Source organism: Cetorhinus maximus, chromosome 14 (genome assembly GCF_964194155.1).
Source record: "Cetorhinus maximus chromosome 14, sCetMax3.hap1.1, whole genome shotgun sequence".
NCBI classification, from domain to species: Eukaryota; Metazoa; Chordata; class Chondrichthyes; order Lamniformes; family Cetorhinidae; genus Cetorhinus; species Cetorhinus maximus.
The window spans coordinates 114698765-114713567 of NC_135892.1; the positions used below are offsets into that span (position 1 = coordinate 114698765).

Genomic DNA, 14803 nt, shown 5'->3' on the forward strand with positions numbered 1-14803 from the left:
ACTCCAGAATAAAAACAATCACACAACCAAACTGGCAGTATTTATGCCCAGAATAAACACAATCCAAACCGCAGTATGTACCCCCAGAATAAACACAATCCCAAACAAACTGCAGTATTTGACCCAGAAAAAACACAATCCAAACTACACCACAGTACTTACCCCCAGAATGAACACAATCATAGCCAAACTGCATAATTTACCCCCAGAATGACCACAATTCCAACCAAACTGCAACATTTACTCCGGACTAAACACAAACACAACCAATCTTCAGTATTTACCCCAGAATAAACAGAACCCACACCACCCCACACCACCCCACAACCCCACACCACCCCACACCACACCCCCACGCCACCACCCCCCACCCCACACCACCCCACACCACCCTACACCACCCCACACCACCCCACCACCACACACCACACCCCCACGCCACCACCCCACCACCCACACCATCCTACACCACCCCACCACCCCACCACCCCACACCACCCCACACCACCCTACACCACACCCCCACCCCACCACCCCACCCCACCCCACACCACCCCACAACCCACAACCCACACCACCCAACCACCCCACACCACCCCACACCACCCCACCACCCACACCACCCCACACCACCCCACCACCCCACACCACCCCACCACCCTACACCACCCCACACCATCACACACCACCCCACCACCCTACCCACCCCACACCACCCCACAACCCTACACCACCCCACAACCCTACACCACCCCACCACCACCCACACCACCCCACACCACCCCACCACCCTACAACCCTACACCACCCCACCACCCCAAACCACCCCACAACCCTACACCACCACCCCACCCCACACCACACAACCCTACCCCACCCCACCCCACAACCTTACCCCACCCCCCCACCACCCCACACCACCCCACACCACCCCACACCATCCTACACCACCCTACACCACCCTACAACCCTACACCACCCCACAACCCTACACCACCCCACAACCCTACACCACCTCACCACCCTACACCGCCCCACAACCCCACACCACCCCACAACCCTACACCACCTCACACCCCTACACCCCCCACACCACCCCACAACCCTACACCCCCACACCACCCCACAACCCTACACCCCCCACACCCCCCACACCACCCCACAACCCTACACCACCCCACAACCCTACACCACCCCACAACCCTACACCACCCTACACCATCCCACCACCCCAAACCACCCCACCACACCACACCACCCCACACCACCCTACACCACCCCACAACCCTACACCACCCCACACCACCCTACACCACCCCACAACCCTACACCACCCCACAACCCTACTCCACCCCACATCCCTACACCACCCTACACCACCCCACCACCCCAAACCACCCCACCACCCCACACCACCCCACACCACCCTACACCACCCCACAACCCTACACCACCCCACACCACCCTACACTACCCCACAACCCTACACCACCCCAAACCACCCCACTACCCTACACCAACCCACAACCCTACACCACCCCACAACCCTACGCCACCCTACACCACCCCACAACCCTACAACACCCCACCACCCTGCATCACCCTACAACCCCACACCACCCACAACCCTACACCACCCCACCACCCTACACCATCCCTCAACCCCACACCACCCCACCACCCCACACCACCCCACCACCCTACACCACCCACACCACCCCACCACCCTACACCACCCCACCACCCCACACCACCCCACAACCCTACACCACCCCACCACCCTACACCACCCCACCACTCCACCACCCTACACCACCCCACCACCCTACACCACCCCACACCACCCCACACCACCCCACCACCCTACACCACCCCACAACCCTACACACCCCACAACCCTACACCACCCCACCACCCCACACCACCCCACACCACCCCACCACCCTACCACCCTACACCACCCCACCGCCCCAAACCACGCCACAACCCTACACCACCACCCCACCCCACACCACACAACCCTACCCCACCCCACCCCACAACCCTACCCCACCCCACCACCACCCCACACCACCCCACACCACCCCACACCACACCACAACCCTACCCCACCCCACCACCCCACACCACCCCACAACCCTACACCACCCCACAACCCCACACCACCCCACAACCCCACCACACCACCCCACCCCACACAACCCTACCCCACCCCACCACCCACAACCCTACACCATCCCACAACCCCACAACTCCACCACACCCCTACAACCCTACACCACCCCACCCCACATCACAACCCCCTTCCCTAACTGTTGCTACATCAGGTGGATTTTTAAAACATTATTCTTTCCTGGGGTGTGGGTGTCATTACCAGCATTTGTGCCCACCTCTGATCACCTTTAAGCTGAGTCTCTTGTTGGGCTATTTCAGAGGGCAGTTAAGAGTCAACCACATCAACTGTGGGTCTGGAGACACATGTAGGCCAGACCAGGTAAAGACAGCAGTTTCCCTTCCCATTAGTGAACCAGATGGTTGCTGATACTTTCAAGGTCACCATCACTGAGGCTATCTTTCAATTCCAGATTTATTAATTGAATTAAATCCCTCCAGCTCCCATGGTGAGATTTGAATCAATTCCTCACAGGATATTAGCCTGGGCTTCTGGATTACTGGCCCAGCAGCATTACCACAACACCACCACCTTCCCTTAGAGGGAGAGGCTGCAGCGGTTCGAGAGGGCAGCTCACCACCACCTTCTCAAGGGCAACTAAGGATGGGCAATAAACGTTGGCCCAGCCAGCGACACCCACACCCCGTGAGAGAATAAGTAAAAAGCACCATGCTGTGCACAAATTGGTTTCTCTGTTTCCTTAGTTACAACAGTGGACAAACTTCAAAAGTATTTCATATTTCATTAGTTATGTGAAGCGCTTTGGAATGTTCAGAGGCCATGGAAATTGTTACAAAAGTTCATGTTCTTTGATTTGTTAAAGCTCCAAGTACATTTACTGTGAGATTATCTTTTAGGCGGCAACTTTATGTGGCACACTCCCCTTCAGGACCCTCTCTCCCTGTCTGCCTCCCTGGCTCTCAGTCTGTCTCTCTCCCTCTCTCTCTCTCTCTCTCTCTGGCTCCCTATCTCTCTCTACCTCTCTCTCTCTAGCTCTCTATCTCTCTCTGCCTCTTTCTCTGGCTCTCTATCTCTCTCTACCCCTCTCTCTCTCTCTCTCTCTCTCTCTCTCTCTCAGGCTCTCTATCTCTCTCTACCTCTCTCTCTCTGGCTCTCTCTGGCTCCCTATCTCTCTCTACCTCTCTCTCTCTAGCTCTCTATCTCTCTCTACCTCTTTCTCTAGCTCTCTATCTCTCTCTACCCCTCTCTCTCTCTCTCTCTCTCTCTCTCAGGCTCTCTATCTCTCTCTACCTCTCTCTCTCTGGCTCTCTCTATCTCTCTGTCGCTCTCTCTCTGTGCTTTTTCTCCCTCTGTTCTTACTCTCTGGCTCTCTCACTGCTCTCTCTGTCTCTGTCTCTCTCTCTCTCTGCTCTCTCTGTCTCTCTCTCTCTCTCTCTCTCTCTGCTCTTTCTCTCTGCTCTCGGTCTCTGCCTCTCTCTGCTCTCACTCTCTCTCTCTCTGCTCTCACTCTCTCTCTCACTGTCTCTCTCTCTCTCTCTCTCTGTTCTCTTTCTGTCTCTGCTCTCACTCTCTGGCTCTCAGCTCTCATTCTCTGGCTCTCTCACTGCTCTCTCAGTCTCTGTCTCCCTCACTCTCTCTCCTCTCTCTGTCTCTGTCTGTCTCTCTCTCTCTCTCTGCTTTTACCCTGTCTCTGTCTCTGTCTCTCTCTCTCTGCTCTCAATCTCTCTCTGCTCACTCTCTGTCTCTCTCTGTCTCTCTCTCTCTCTTCTCACTCTCTGGCTCTCTCTCTCTCTGTCTCTGTCTCTGTCTCTCTCCCTGGCTCTCTCTCTCTCTCTGTGCTCTTTCTCTCACTGCTCTCTCTGTCTCCCTCTCTCTCTCTCTCTCTCTGCTCTCTCTGTCTCTCTCTCTCTCTCTCTGCTCTCTCTCTAACTCTCTCTCTGCTCTCTCTGCTCTTTCTCTCTGCTATCGGTCTCTGTCTCTCTCTGCTCTCACTCTCTCTCTCTCACTGTCTGTCTCTCTCTCTCTCTCTCTCTCTCTCTGTGCTCTTTCTGTCTCTGCTCTCACTCTCTGGCTCTCTGCTCTCACTCTCTGGCTCTCTGCTCTCATTCTCTGGCTCTCTCACTGCTCTCTCAGTCTCTGTCTCCCTCACTCTCTCTCCTCTCTCTCTGTCTCTGTCTGTCTCTCTCTCTCTCTCTCTCTCTCTGTTTTTACTCTGTCTCTGTCTCTCTCTCTCTCTGCTCTCAATCTCTCTCTGCTCACTCTCTGTCTCTCTCTGTCTCTCTCTCTCTCTTCTCACTCTCTGGCTCTCTCTCTCTCTGTCTCTGTCTCTGTCTCTCTCTCTGGCTCTCTCTCTCTCTGTGCTCTTTCTCTCACTGCTCTCTCTGTCTCCCTCTCTCTCTCTCTCTCTGCTCTCTCTGTCTCTGTCTCCCTCTCTCTCTCTGCTCTTTCTCTCTCTCTGCTTTCACTCTATGGCTCTCTCACTGCTCTCCCTGCCTCTGTCTACCTCTCTCTCTCTGTGCTCTTTCTCTCTCTGTTCTCACTGGCTTTCTGCTCTCACTCTCTGGCTCTCTCACTGCTCTCTCTGCCTCTGTCTCCCTCTGCTCTCTCTCTGTCTCTGTTTCTCTCTACTCTTTCTCTCTCTCTGCTCTCACTCCCTGTCTCTCTGCTCTCACTCTCTCTCGCTCTGCTCTCAATCTCTGTCTCTGTTCTCACTCTCTCTCGCTCTGCTCTCAATCTCTGTCTCTCTCACTGCTCTCCCTGTCTCTGTCTCCATCTCTCCCTCTCTCCCTCTCTCTCTCTGCTGTCATTCTCTTCCTGTCTCTCTGCCTCTCTCTGTCTCTGTCTCTGGCTGCCTCTGTCTCTATCATGTAACTCACATGGGCAGGAAGGATGGATGTTATTGGAATCATACTGGGTACATAGGGATTGTTTGAGCAAGGTCCCTTCCTTCTTCTTCTTGTTACAAAAACTAGTAACATGAGTGCAGGCAGCCTGCTTGCCAAGGCCAGGCATTGTAGCAGAGTCAACGTGACTATGATTCAACTTTCCAATTATTTTTTGCAGAGATTTCACTGGAGTTTCTGCACTATGCACTCTATGTTGTGTCATAATGAAGCACAAATCCACTGTTTGATGTGGCGGCTGCAGTCTGGTTGTAGTTGGTTCACCCCTGCCTGGACTGCAAAGAGGGTCAAGAGGCTCATGCAGAGGGTGAGAGGATGAGCAATTACCCACACTGCCCTCCCTCATTGTCCTCCGACTGACCATCGCAGCGGGAGGAGCAACAAGTGGAGATGCTATTTACCTGATAGGATTGATTATTGGCAATCAGTTTAAACCCCAGGAACAGAAAAAGGGCATTCCATCCCACTGAAATTATACTCCACTCTCTCTGTCTTTTCCATCCATTTAATCTCCTCCCATACCCCATGTACACTCTCCCCTATCAGGCGCTCTCCCAACCCACTTAATCTCCTTCCAAAGTCTAAGTACATTCTTCACTATAGTGAACCTACTGAATTCATTTAATATTCCTTCACTATGATCAGCTAATCTGTGATTGCTCTTTGACTTTGTCCCATTGGAGGAGGTTGGAGCCCGTTTTTGATTCATGGCAAACTCACTCATTCCCTTTGACTAAATTGCTTGGAAACTCAGTCCTGTTCAAAGGCTCCTCAGCACTGAGGGAATAGTGAGGCAGTCCAGGCAGTTTGTAACTTTTCAATGTCCTGACTGAAGGTACAGGAGAGGTAGGTGGGCAAGTGACACGAGTGGAATGGGAAGCAAGGAGAGAACACTCCAGTTAGCCAAAGTCCAGCTCACTGATGCTTAGGCAGCGATGCACCGACTGAACAAAACACCGTGCTGTGTGGGAGCGATGAGTGATAGTAGCTGAAATTTGAGAGGATTACAGCTTTGAAAGAGTTAAAGCTGACAGAGTGGTGAGCTGCTGTGTCTCAGGGTCAGAGCACACTGCACGAGTGAAGGGCTCATTCCACTTGACCTTCCCTCGCTACGCTTGGCCTGGACAGTCGAATTTTTTTGAGGCCGGCTAACTTTTGTTCTGAGCAGAAAGGAACGTCAGAGAGTGAGGAAGTGAAATAACTTGCCAGTGTCATGGTCCAAAGGTCAGTGTAGCTGAGTTGCAGTTGCTTTCTGTACAGCAGCTCTGCACCTCCATGCAGGAGTTTGATTTTAGCATTGGGAGCAGTTATGTGGAGATATTACCTTCGTTCATCTCCTTCCTTGGTACAATGGATAGGAACTTGTCACTAAGGGAAAGGCTGCATGCAAGGTTCAGCTGGTGTTGTCTGCGACCACTGCCTGCTTCTCACACCAGCAACTATCTGTGAGTACAAACCGGATTTAGGATTCAACTGATGTTTAACTGGACAGTTTAACTGACTGTCCCTGAGACCTCGGACAGGAGCAGATAAGCTGCATTTGGAACGACAAACTATGGACGGGGACTGGGAGAAGACACGATAGGGAAAAAGCAGGGCTGAATAAAACCCAGTCCAGCCCAGTGACAGAGTACAGACAAACCCACAAGAGAGTCGATTCCACTTAGAAAGAAAGAAGGGTAGATTGTTATTTTGTCCATGAATGTAAAATGGGCGGCTTCAATACAAATAGGAACTGAGCTAAAAGGCTCATTATCTTTACAAAATCTCACCAAATAAACTCCACGGCAAAAAAAAACAGAACAACAAACTCGACTCGAGCAAATCTTGGGGGGAGGAATTAGTTGCGTTGAGTTAAGTTGGAAGGACCAGAGAGAGTTCCAGTTGTGTGATGGTAATACTGGCCTTCAAGACCCATCCTGGCATAAAAATATTATCATAAAAAGTGACCATGAACCGGACAGACTGATGTAGAAAGCCATAGTTTCACCCAGTTGCTCCTCAGCCCCCATAGCGTGTTCGATTTGAAGTATAGAACTAAAACCTTTTCCCTTTTCTGGGGATCCAGGCCTGAGATACTCTGGGTCACTTGTAGAGACTCTCACCCTTGGTGGGCGGTAAGCAGCCCCAGAAATGGTGATCTCCACCCTAGAGATCTCGCTGAGCTCCCCTCAGAACCCCTGCCCCTATCACTTTAAAATATTTGAACCAGAAATCCATGATCTCCTGCTCTCTGCTGCACCTTAAGGATATGTACACACGCGACTGCTTTCTGAATCAATTTTCCTGATATTTCCTTTTATTATGAATCTAAATCCCACTAAAGTCAATGTATGTAAGGAATTTTATTATCGTTCTTTCAGATGAATTAACTCCAGCACCTTATAACTCCACCTTTGATAATGAACTCAGAGTTCTGGTCCTTGAGCACTGGACCCTATCCATTGAATCTGGGGCTGCTCTTCACGGTGTCCTTACTACTGCTCATCCTGCTGCTAATCTCCTGTGGGAACTGCATGAGGTAAGCCAGCTGTACACTAACAGCACACTCCTGGTAGCATCAACAGCAGGGGAGGCCTGGGATCACCGGGTGCCTTGGTCTGGGAGAAACAGTAAGGGATTCTATGGAGCATTGACACAGGTTGCTGACAGCCTGGTCAGAGATGCCGCAATGAATCCAATGGCTGAAAGGAGTAATTTTGGTTTCTTAGGCAACCATTTTTAAATCGAGGTATCATTGATGAGAAATGATGGGGATAGCGTTAATTGATTCAAATTTATGTGAGATAGATTTCTTTCAGAAAATAACATTTTGAGACACAATATCTGAGTAATTTGAGGACTGAAATGTGGGAGGTGCAGGTGACTTTGGAGCTCTGGTTCTGAAAGCTCTCCCCCAATGGGGGCTTTCCCCACCTTATGCCTGGCACTGTTGTCGACTCATTGACCACTGTGATTGGCCAATAACTCCGTTATCATTGGATCACATGATGACCAGAGTGGCAGAATGTGAATTAGATGGAGCTTCATCCCTGTTGTAAATTTCTGTGGGCAGAATTCTCTGCCTGTCGAGCGGGCGGGCCCGACCCAATCTCCGGCGGGCGGGGAGCTGATCCCCGCTGGAGAAGTGGGCCCCGCCGCCATTTTACCTGGGCGGGTCAATTAAGGCCCACCCAGCGTGACGTCCGGCGGGAAGCGCTATGCGCTCCCTGTGCGGGCAGGGGGGGGATTCCCCAAAAGCGAGAGTGCGCTCTTTCACACATGCATACGAAAGAGCACACATCTCCCTGAGGCTAAGTGCAGCCACAGGGAGATCGCTGACAGTTGTATAAACAATAAAAATAGAGGAAAAAAAATCCTTAACAAGTCCCCCTCATGTGACAATGTTACACGAGATGGGACATGTTAATAAATTTCACTCAAACTTTATTCAACTTTTTAAATCCCTACATGAAACCTCATCCCGCTGGTGGATGAGGTTTCATGTTTTTTCTATTCCCCGCCTGGGCTCCTGGCCGACCCGCTGACCTTAAGGTTGGACGGGCAGGTCCTTAAATTGTTTCAATGATCCTGTCAATGGCCTCAATTGGCCATTGACAGGTCGGCGGGTAGACAGCTGATTTTGCTGTGGACCCGCCTTCCTGAAGACTTAAATGGGGCCGGATAATATAGGGGGTTCCGCTCGATGTCAACCCGCATCATTTTGCGCATCGGCGAGTGGGCCCCGCCCCCTGCTCACCGACAGCAAAATTCAGCCCTATGAGTTTGGTCTTTTATCATCCGTATTTCCAAATGACCAGTTTCAGAATTCAGGCTCTCCCTGTGCAATGCGGAAAGACCCCCAGGCACTTGTTTCTCTCCTTCCAATATTTTGGCAAACTGACCTCTGACCTGTAGGAAGCGCTGCTACAGCCAACATTCTGTTAACCCTCTTAATAGTTTTTGTTGATGTCAAGTAGCTTTTAGTGATCTCTGTACATGGACTCCCTCAATCTCTGTTTGATCTGGTGAAGTTCTGTTTGTCTCTGTCTCACTCTACCACCTGCTCTCAGTTAGACACTTGCTCTGCTCCATGTTGGATTTTTCACCTCTTCTGTGCATTCTAATTTGGTTCCTAATTTACCGGAATGGAGGCTTTCTAGAGCTGTTTAATTATCTGAAGAGTAATTTGTTAAGTGGGAGCTTGTACTGCGTACGGCCTGACATCCCTGGTTCTGGGGTCTCCAGTTGAGGAGTTCAACACTCCTGGGCAATCGAGGCATAGATTACAAAAGTAGGGAGGTCATGTTGGAGTTGTATAGAAACTTGGTGAGGCCACAGCTGGAGTACTGTGTGCAGTTCTGGTCACCACACTATAGGAAGGATGTGATTGCACTGGAGGGGGTGCAGAGGAGATTCACCAGGATGTTGCCTGCAATGAAACATTTAAGTTATGAAGAGAGGTTGGATAGACTTGGGTTGTTTTCATTGGAGCAGAGAAGACTGAGGGGCGACCTGATCGAGGTGTACAAGATTATGAGGGGCATGGACAGGGTGGATAGGGAGCAGCTGTTCCCCTTAGTTGAAGGGTCAGTCACAAGAGGGCATAAGTTCAAGGTGAAGGGCAGGAGGTTTAGGGGGGATGTGAGGAAAAACCTTTTTATCCAGAGGGTGGTGACGGTCTGCAATGCACTGCCTGGGAGGGTGGTGGAGGCGGGTTGCCTCACATCCTTTAAAAGTACCTGGATGAGCACTTGGCATGTCATAACATTCAAGGCTATGGGCCAAGTGCTGGTAAATGGGATTAGGTAGATGGGTCAGGTGTTTCTCACGTGTTGGTGCAGACTCGATGGGCTGAAGGCCTCTTTTGCCCTGTGTGATTCTGTGATTCTTTGATTCTGATTCTGGGAGTTCACAATAAGTGATGGTGTGTGTTGGCACAACTTATTGGCAAGATGCATTGGTAAAGCCAGAGGCACAATGGGCTGGAAGGGTGGATTAATGTTTTGTAACACGTGCCCACTCACATGGTTCATCTCCATACAGTTATTTTCAGGGGCCAGCGGAGGCGTAGGTTTCTCTGAGTTTTCTCTGACCTTGCTGCATATAATCACTAAGGGGAAAGCTCGTCCAGAGAGAGGACAGAAGGACAATGGGCCTAATGGGGGAGGGCCAGGGAAAGAGGGCTTTGGGAAGAGCTTGTTCAGAGATCTGACCCTGGAGCAATGGACCAAATGGCCTCCTTCTGTGCTGTTTATTCTACAATTCTGCTGTCCTGCTGAGATCAACTAACCTCAGCACCAACTGAGAATCAAACCAGGAATCCACTGGCCTGGATGATTTCACACTACACGGAATGATGTCTGTACCCACGTAACCTTGTTTGGAGCTGGCATAGTGTACCAAAGGACACTAACGTTTTCTAACATGTGCTTTTTCTTCTCCGCACAGGAAGCCAGCTCAATTTGCGACAGAGAATAACTACATGGAGTCTAAAGGCGACTCTCAACTCCTAAGAATTGTAAGTTGAGGGGACAAGGAATCCGCTTGTCCAAAGTTAGCGAGGTGGTTGGGGTGTGTGGGGTGTGTGGGTGGAGCTGCAGGGAGTGGGAGGGCTGAAGAATTACCCTGGAATTCTTCCTGCTCAGGTACCTGACCCTGTGGTGAAGATTCCTATTTTCCCATGGAGGTGAGATTCCTGCCAAAGTGTTTACGGGGCAGCAGTGGGGACTCAGGGCAGCTCGGGTAACACCTCAGCCCTGCCCACAGTAAGGCAGTGGTGCTGAGGGGGAGCAGAACTCTGCATCCAAACCTAGGCCCTTCATGAGAGTCTGGAGTGTTGCTGAGCCTGGTGAGTGAGGGAGTTTTAAAGGTTTATTTCTAAAGTCTGTTTTTTTCTCCTTAATTTAGGAATCAACTAAAAATTACTCCTTAAAATAAGAGAAGTTAAGTTTATTCCAGCTTTAAACAGAGGTGTACAAGCTGAGCGCAGCTAGTTAATGAGGTAACTAGCTTAAACTGGTTTTCAGAACTTGACTCATTTGTTTTCAGAATGTATGAAAACAGGGAGTATTCAGAGCTTATATTTCACCCCTCTCCTGATATTACTCAGTTCTGTTGAAGGGTCATGAGGACTCGAAACGTCAACTCTTTTCTTCTCTGCCGATGCTGCCAGACCTGCTGAGTTTTTCCAGGTAATTCTGCTTTTGTTTTGAGTCTTCAGTGCTGCTTGGTCTGCACTGAGTGTCAAGGTGGGAGTTTGGTGAGCGAGTGAGTGATAAATTTATTTAATTAACACAATAAAGATGGCAGGAAGGGTGATGTGTCATGCACATGGGATTGGGGGTAATATATTGGCATGGATTGAGAATTGGTTAGCAGACAGGAAGCAGAGAGTAGGAATAAATGGGCCTTTGTCAGAGTGTCAGGCAGTGACTAGTGGGGTACCGCAGGAATCAGTGCTTGGGCCCCAGCTATTCATAATATATATCAATGATTTGGATGAGGGAACCAAATGAAATATTTCCAAATTTGCTGATGACATGAAACTTGGTGGGAATGTGAGCGGTGAAGAGGTGTTAAGAGGCTTCATGGTGATTTAGACAAGTTGAGTGAGTGGGCAAATACATGGCAGATGCAGTATAACATGGATAAGTGTGAAGTTATCCACATCAGTAGTAAAAGCAGAATGGCGGAGTGTTATTTAAATAGTGATAGATTGGGAAATGTTGATGTTCAAAGGGTCCTGGGTGTCCTTGTACACCAATCACTGAAAGCAGGCATGCAGGTGCAGCCAGCAGTTAAGAAGGCAAACGGTAAGTTGGCCTTCATTGTGAGAGGACTTGAGTACAGGAGCAAGGATGTCTTACTGCAGCTGTACAGGGCCTTGGTGAGACCACACCTGGAGTAGTGTGTGCAATTTTGGTCTCCTTACCTAAGAAAGGATATACTTTTCATAGAGGGAGTGTAGCGAAGGTTCACCAGACTGATTCCTGGGGTGGCAAGATTGTATGAGGAGAGATTGGGTCGGCTAGGCCTGTGGAGTTTAGAAGAATGAGAGGAAATCTCATTAGAACGTATAAAATTCTGACAGGGATGGACAGACTGGATGCAGGGATGATGTTTCCTCTGGCTGGGGGTCTAGAACCAGGGGTCCCAGTCTCAGGATACGGGGTAGACCATTTAGGACTGAGATGAGGAGAAGCTTCTTCACTCAGAGGATGGTGAACCTGTGGAATTCTCTACCACAGAAGCTGTGGAGGCCAAGTCACCGAATATATTTCAGAAGGAAATAGATAGATTCCTAGACTCTAAAGGCACCTGGGGTATGGATAGAATGTGGGAGTAGGGCGTTGAGATAGAGGATCAGCTATGATCAGATTGAGTGGCAGAACAGACTCAAAGAGCCGAATTACCTACTTTGGTTCCTATTTTCTACGTTTCCATGTTTCTAGGCTACGGCTGCAGCATGTGGGAGATCCCGGATGCCAATGCAGACCATGGCAACCACACCTGCAGTAAGTACCTGCGGCTTGAGGGGCTTTGGCTCAGAGTTAATGAGCTGCAGACAGTGCGACAGGGGAAGTTTTGCAGGACACTTTGTTCCAGAAGACAGTCACACCCCTTAGGTTAGTGTCACCTGATTTGTTCAGTGGACAGGAGGATGCGACTGTGAGACAGGGAGGTAAGGGGATCAAGAAGGTGGAAGTGGGGGAGCCTCAGCCTTTAAACTGACCAACAAGCTCGAGGTTCTTGCAGATTGTATGGACAAGAGCAGTATGGATGTGCAGTGTGGATTCATGGTGCAGGAAACCATTTAAATGGGGGGAGTTAAAGGGATATGGCGGTGGTAGGGAACTGTATAGTCAGAGGGATAGACACTGTTCTCTGTGGCCAATGGTGAGAACCCGGAAGGTCATGTTGTTTGCTTGGTGCCAGGGTTTGGGATAGTTCAGGGCTGGGGAGGAGCTTACAATGGGCAGTGGGGGGATCCAGTCATCCTGGTCCATGTAGTTACCAATGATATCGGTAGAACTAGGAAAGAGGATCTACATAGGGAGTATGAGGACCGAGGCACTGAATTAAAAAGCAGGACCTTAAATGTTATAATGTTTGGATTATTACCCGAGCTGCGTGGAAATTGGCAAAGGGCAAATAAAATTAGCAAAATGAACGCGAGGCTCAAAGACCAATGTGGAAGAAGTGGGCTCTGGTTTTTGGGGCACTGGCACCAGAACTGGGGAAAGTAGGGGCTGTACCATTAGACGGTCTACACCTGAACCATGCTGGGACCGGTGTTCTCGCGAGCCACATAACTAGGGAAGTAGAGAGGGTTTTAAACTAAATAGTGGGGGCAAGGGATCAAATTTGGGAAGATGTAGTAAATCAAAGAGCAGAATCAAGGCAATAGAGACAGGTATTAAAATGGGACTTGATAAACAGACTGTGTCCAGAAGGGAGAGCACAATTCTAAGAATAAACCAGCAGATAAGGCTAGAGGTTGCAAAAATAATAAAAGGACAAAGCTAAAGGCTCTGTATCTGAATGTATGCAGCATTCAAAACAAAACAGATGAACTGAGAATGCAAATGGAAATAAATAAGTATGATCTGATAGCCATTATAGAGACATGGCTACAGGATGGCATAGATTGGGACCTGAATATTGAAGGGTACATGACATTTAGATGAGCTAGGAAAAGGTGGAGGGGTGGCTATGTTAATTAATGATGGTATTAGCACAATAGAGAGGGACGACCTAAGTTCAGGAAAATGGGATGTGGAAATGGTTTGGGTAGAGATGATAAATGTTAAAGGCAAGAAGTCACTTACGGGAGTTATGTACAGGCCCCCCAACAGTAACCACATGGTAGGACGGAGTATAAAGGAAGAAATGTTGGGGGCTTGCCAGAAAGGTCCAGCGATAATCATGGGGGATTTTAATCTACACATTGTTATGGTAAATGCTGAGTTGTTCAAATCCTAGAGGGAAACTTGAGACAACTGCCACAACTATTTTTGAAATTTGTATGTTTTGAGATGTGGGCTTTGAATTCAATAGTAATAAGCAACCGAGCCTTATAAATTTTTATAAAACTAGATTAAACATTTATTAATAAGAGAAATGATTTTAAGTGTATACATATATCTACAAATTAATACTATAATAACTTCTAAATCCCCTAATTAATCTGACTCCCAGTTACACCCCCATTAAGGCAACAGCAAAACACATTGATTTTAAAAGACACAGGCAAAGAAACATGATACCCTGGACAATCCAATTCAAAGTGAATTTTCTTAACTTCCATACATTGTAGACAGCAGTTTGAGGCATAGATGCTGAAGGCTTTTCACACTTGTTAGATCTTAAAATCCCTGCCTTTACACACAGCTTTCTCTCCTTTATACATATTTTCCCCTTTGAATTCAAATTCCCATTGTATCACTATGTCTTTGGATTTTATCCCCCAATCATAAAAAAAATTATAGTACCAATTTTACCAGCAACCTTTGGGACAAATAAACATGCTGCTTCTTAACTTTTGCTGGCTAGGTGTAATATTTTACTCCCTCTTCTGAATTCAAGCTAGTCTAGTTTATTTAAAAATGCAAATGTCCTTTTACACCTTACATTCCAAACTTCCCCCATGTTTACCTACTTAACATTTCAAATCTAGTTTATCTTCTAGCACATCAAAGCCTTCAGGCCAGCTGCCTTTAATCCAATTAAGTCTCACACACAGACACACACACACACACAGACACATATTTTTTTATATTCGTTC

General features: G+C 48.9%; 2 protein-coding genes across 2 annotated transcripts in view; one reads left to right on the plus strand and one right to left on the minus strand.

The window, feature by feature from the left end:
* Nucleotides 1-196, minus strand: part of LOC144690012 (uncharacterized) — a 16519-nt gene extending 16323 nt beyond the window's left edge. Inside the window, exon 1 of the mRNA XM_078557543.1 lies at nt 163-196. Coding sequence (XP_078413669.1) covers nt 163-196 — 34 coding nt within the window. The remainder of the gene's footprint in view (nt 1-162) is intronic.
* Nucleotides 197-6259: 6063 nt separating this feature from the next.
* The window catches only part of LOC144690181 (uncharacterized), a 56078-nt gene continuing 47534 nt past the window's right edge, over nt 6260-14803 (plus strand). Inside the window, exons 1-3 of the mRNA XM_078557633.1 lie at nt 6260-6482; nt 7401-7558; nt 10468-10537. Of these exons, the coding sequence (XP_078413759.1) occupies nt 7440-7558; nt 10468-10537 (189 nt within the window). The 5' untranslated portion in view covers nt 6260-6482; nt 7401-7439. The remainder of the gene's footprint in view (nt 6483-7400; nt 7559-10467; nt 10538-14803) is intronic.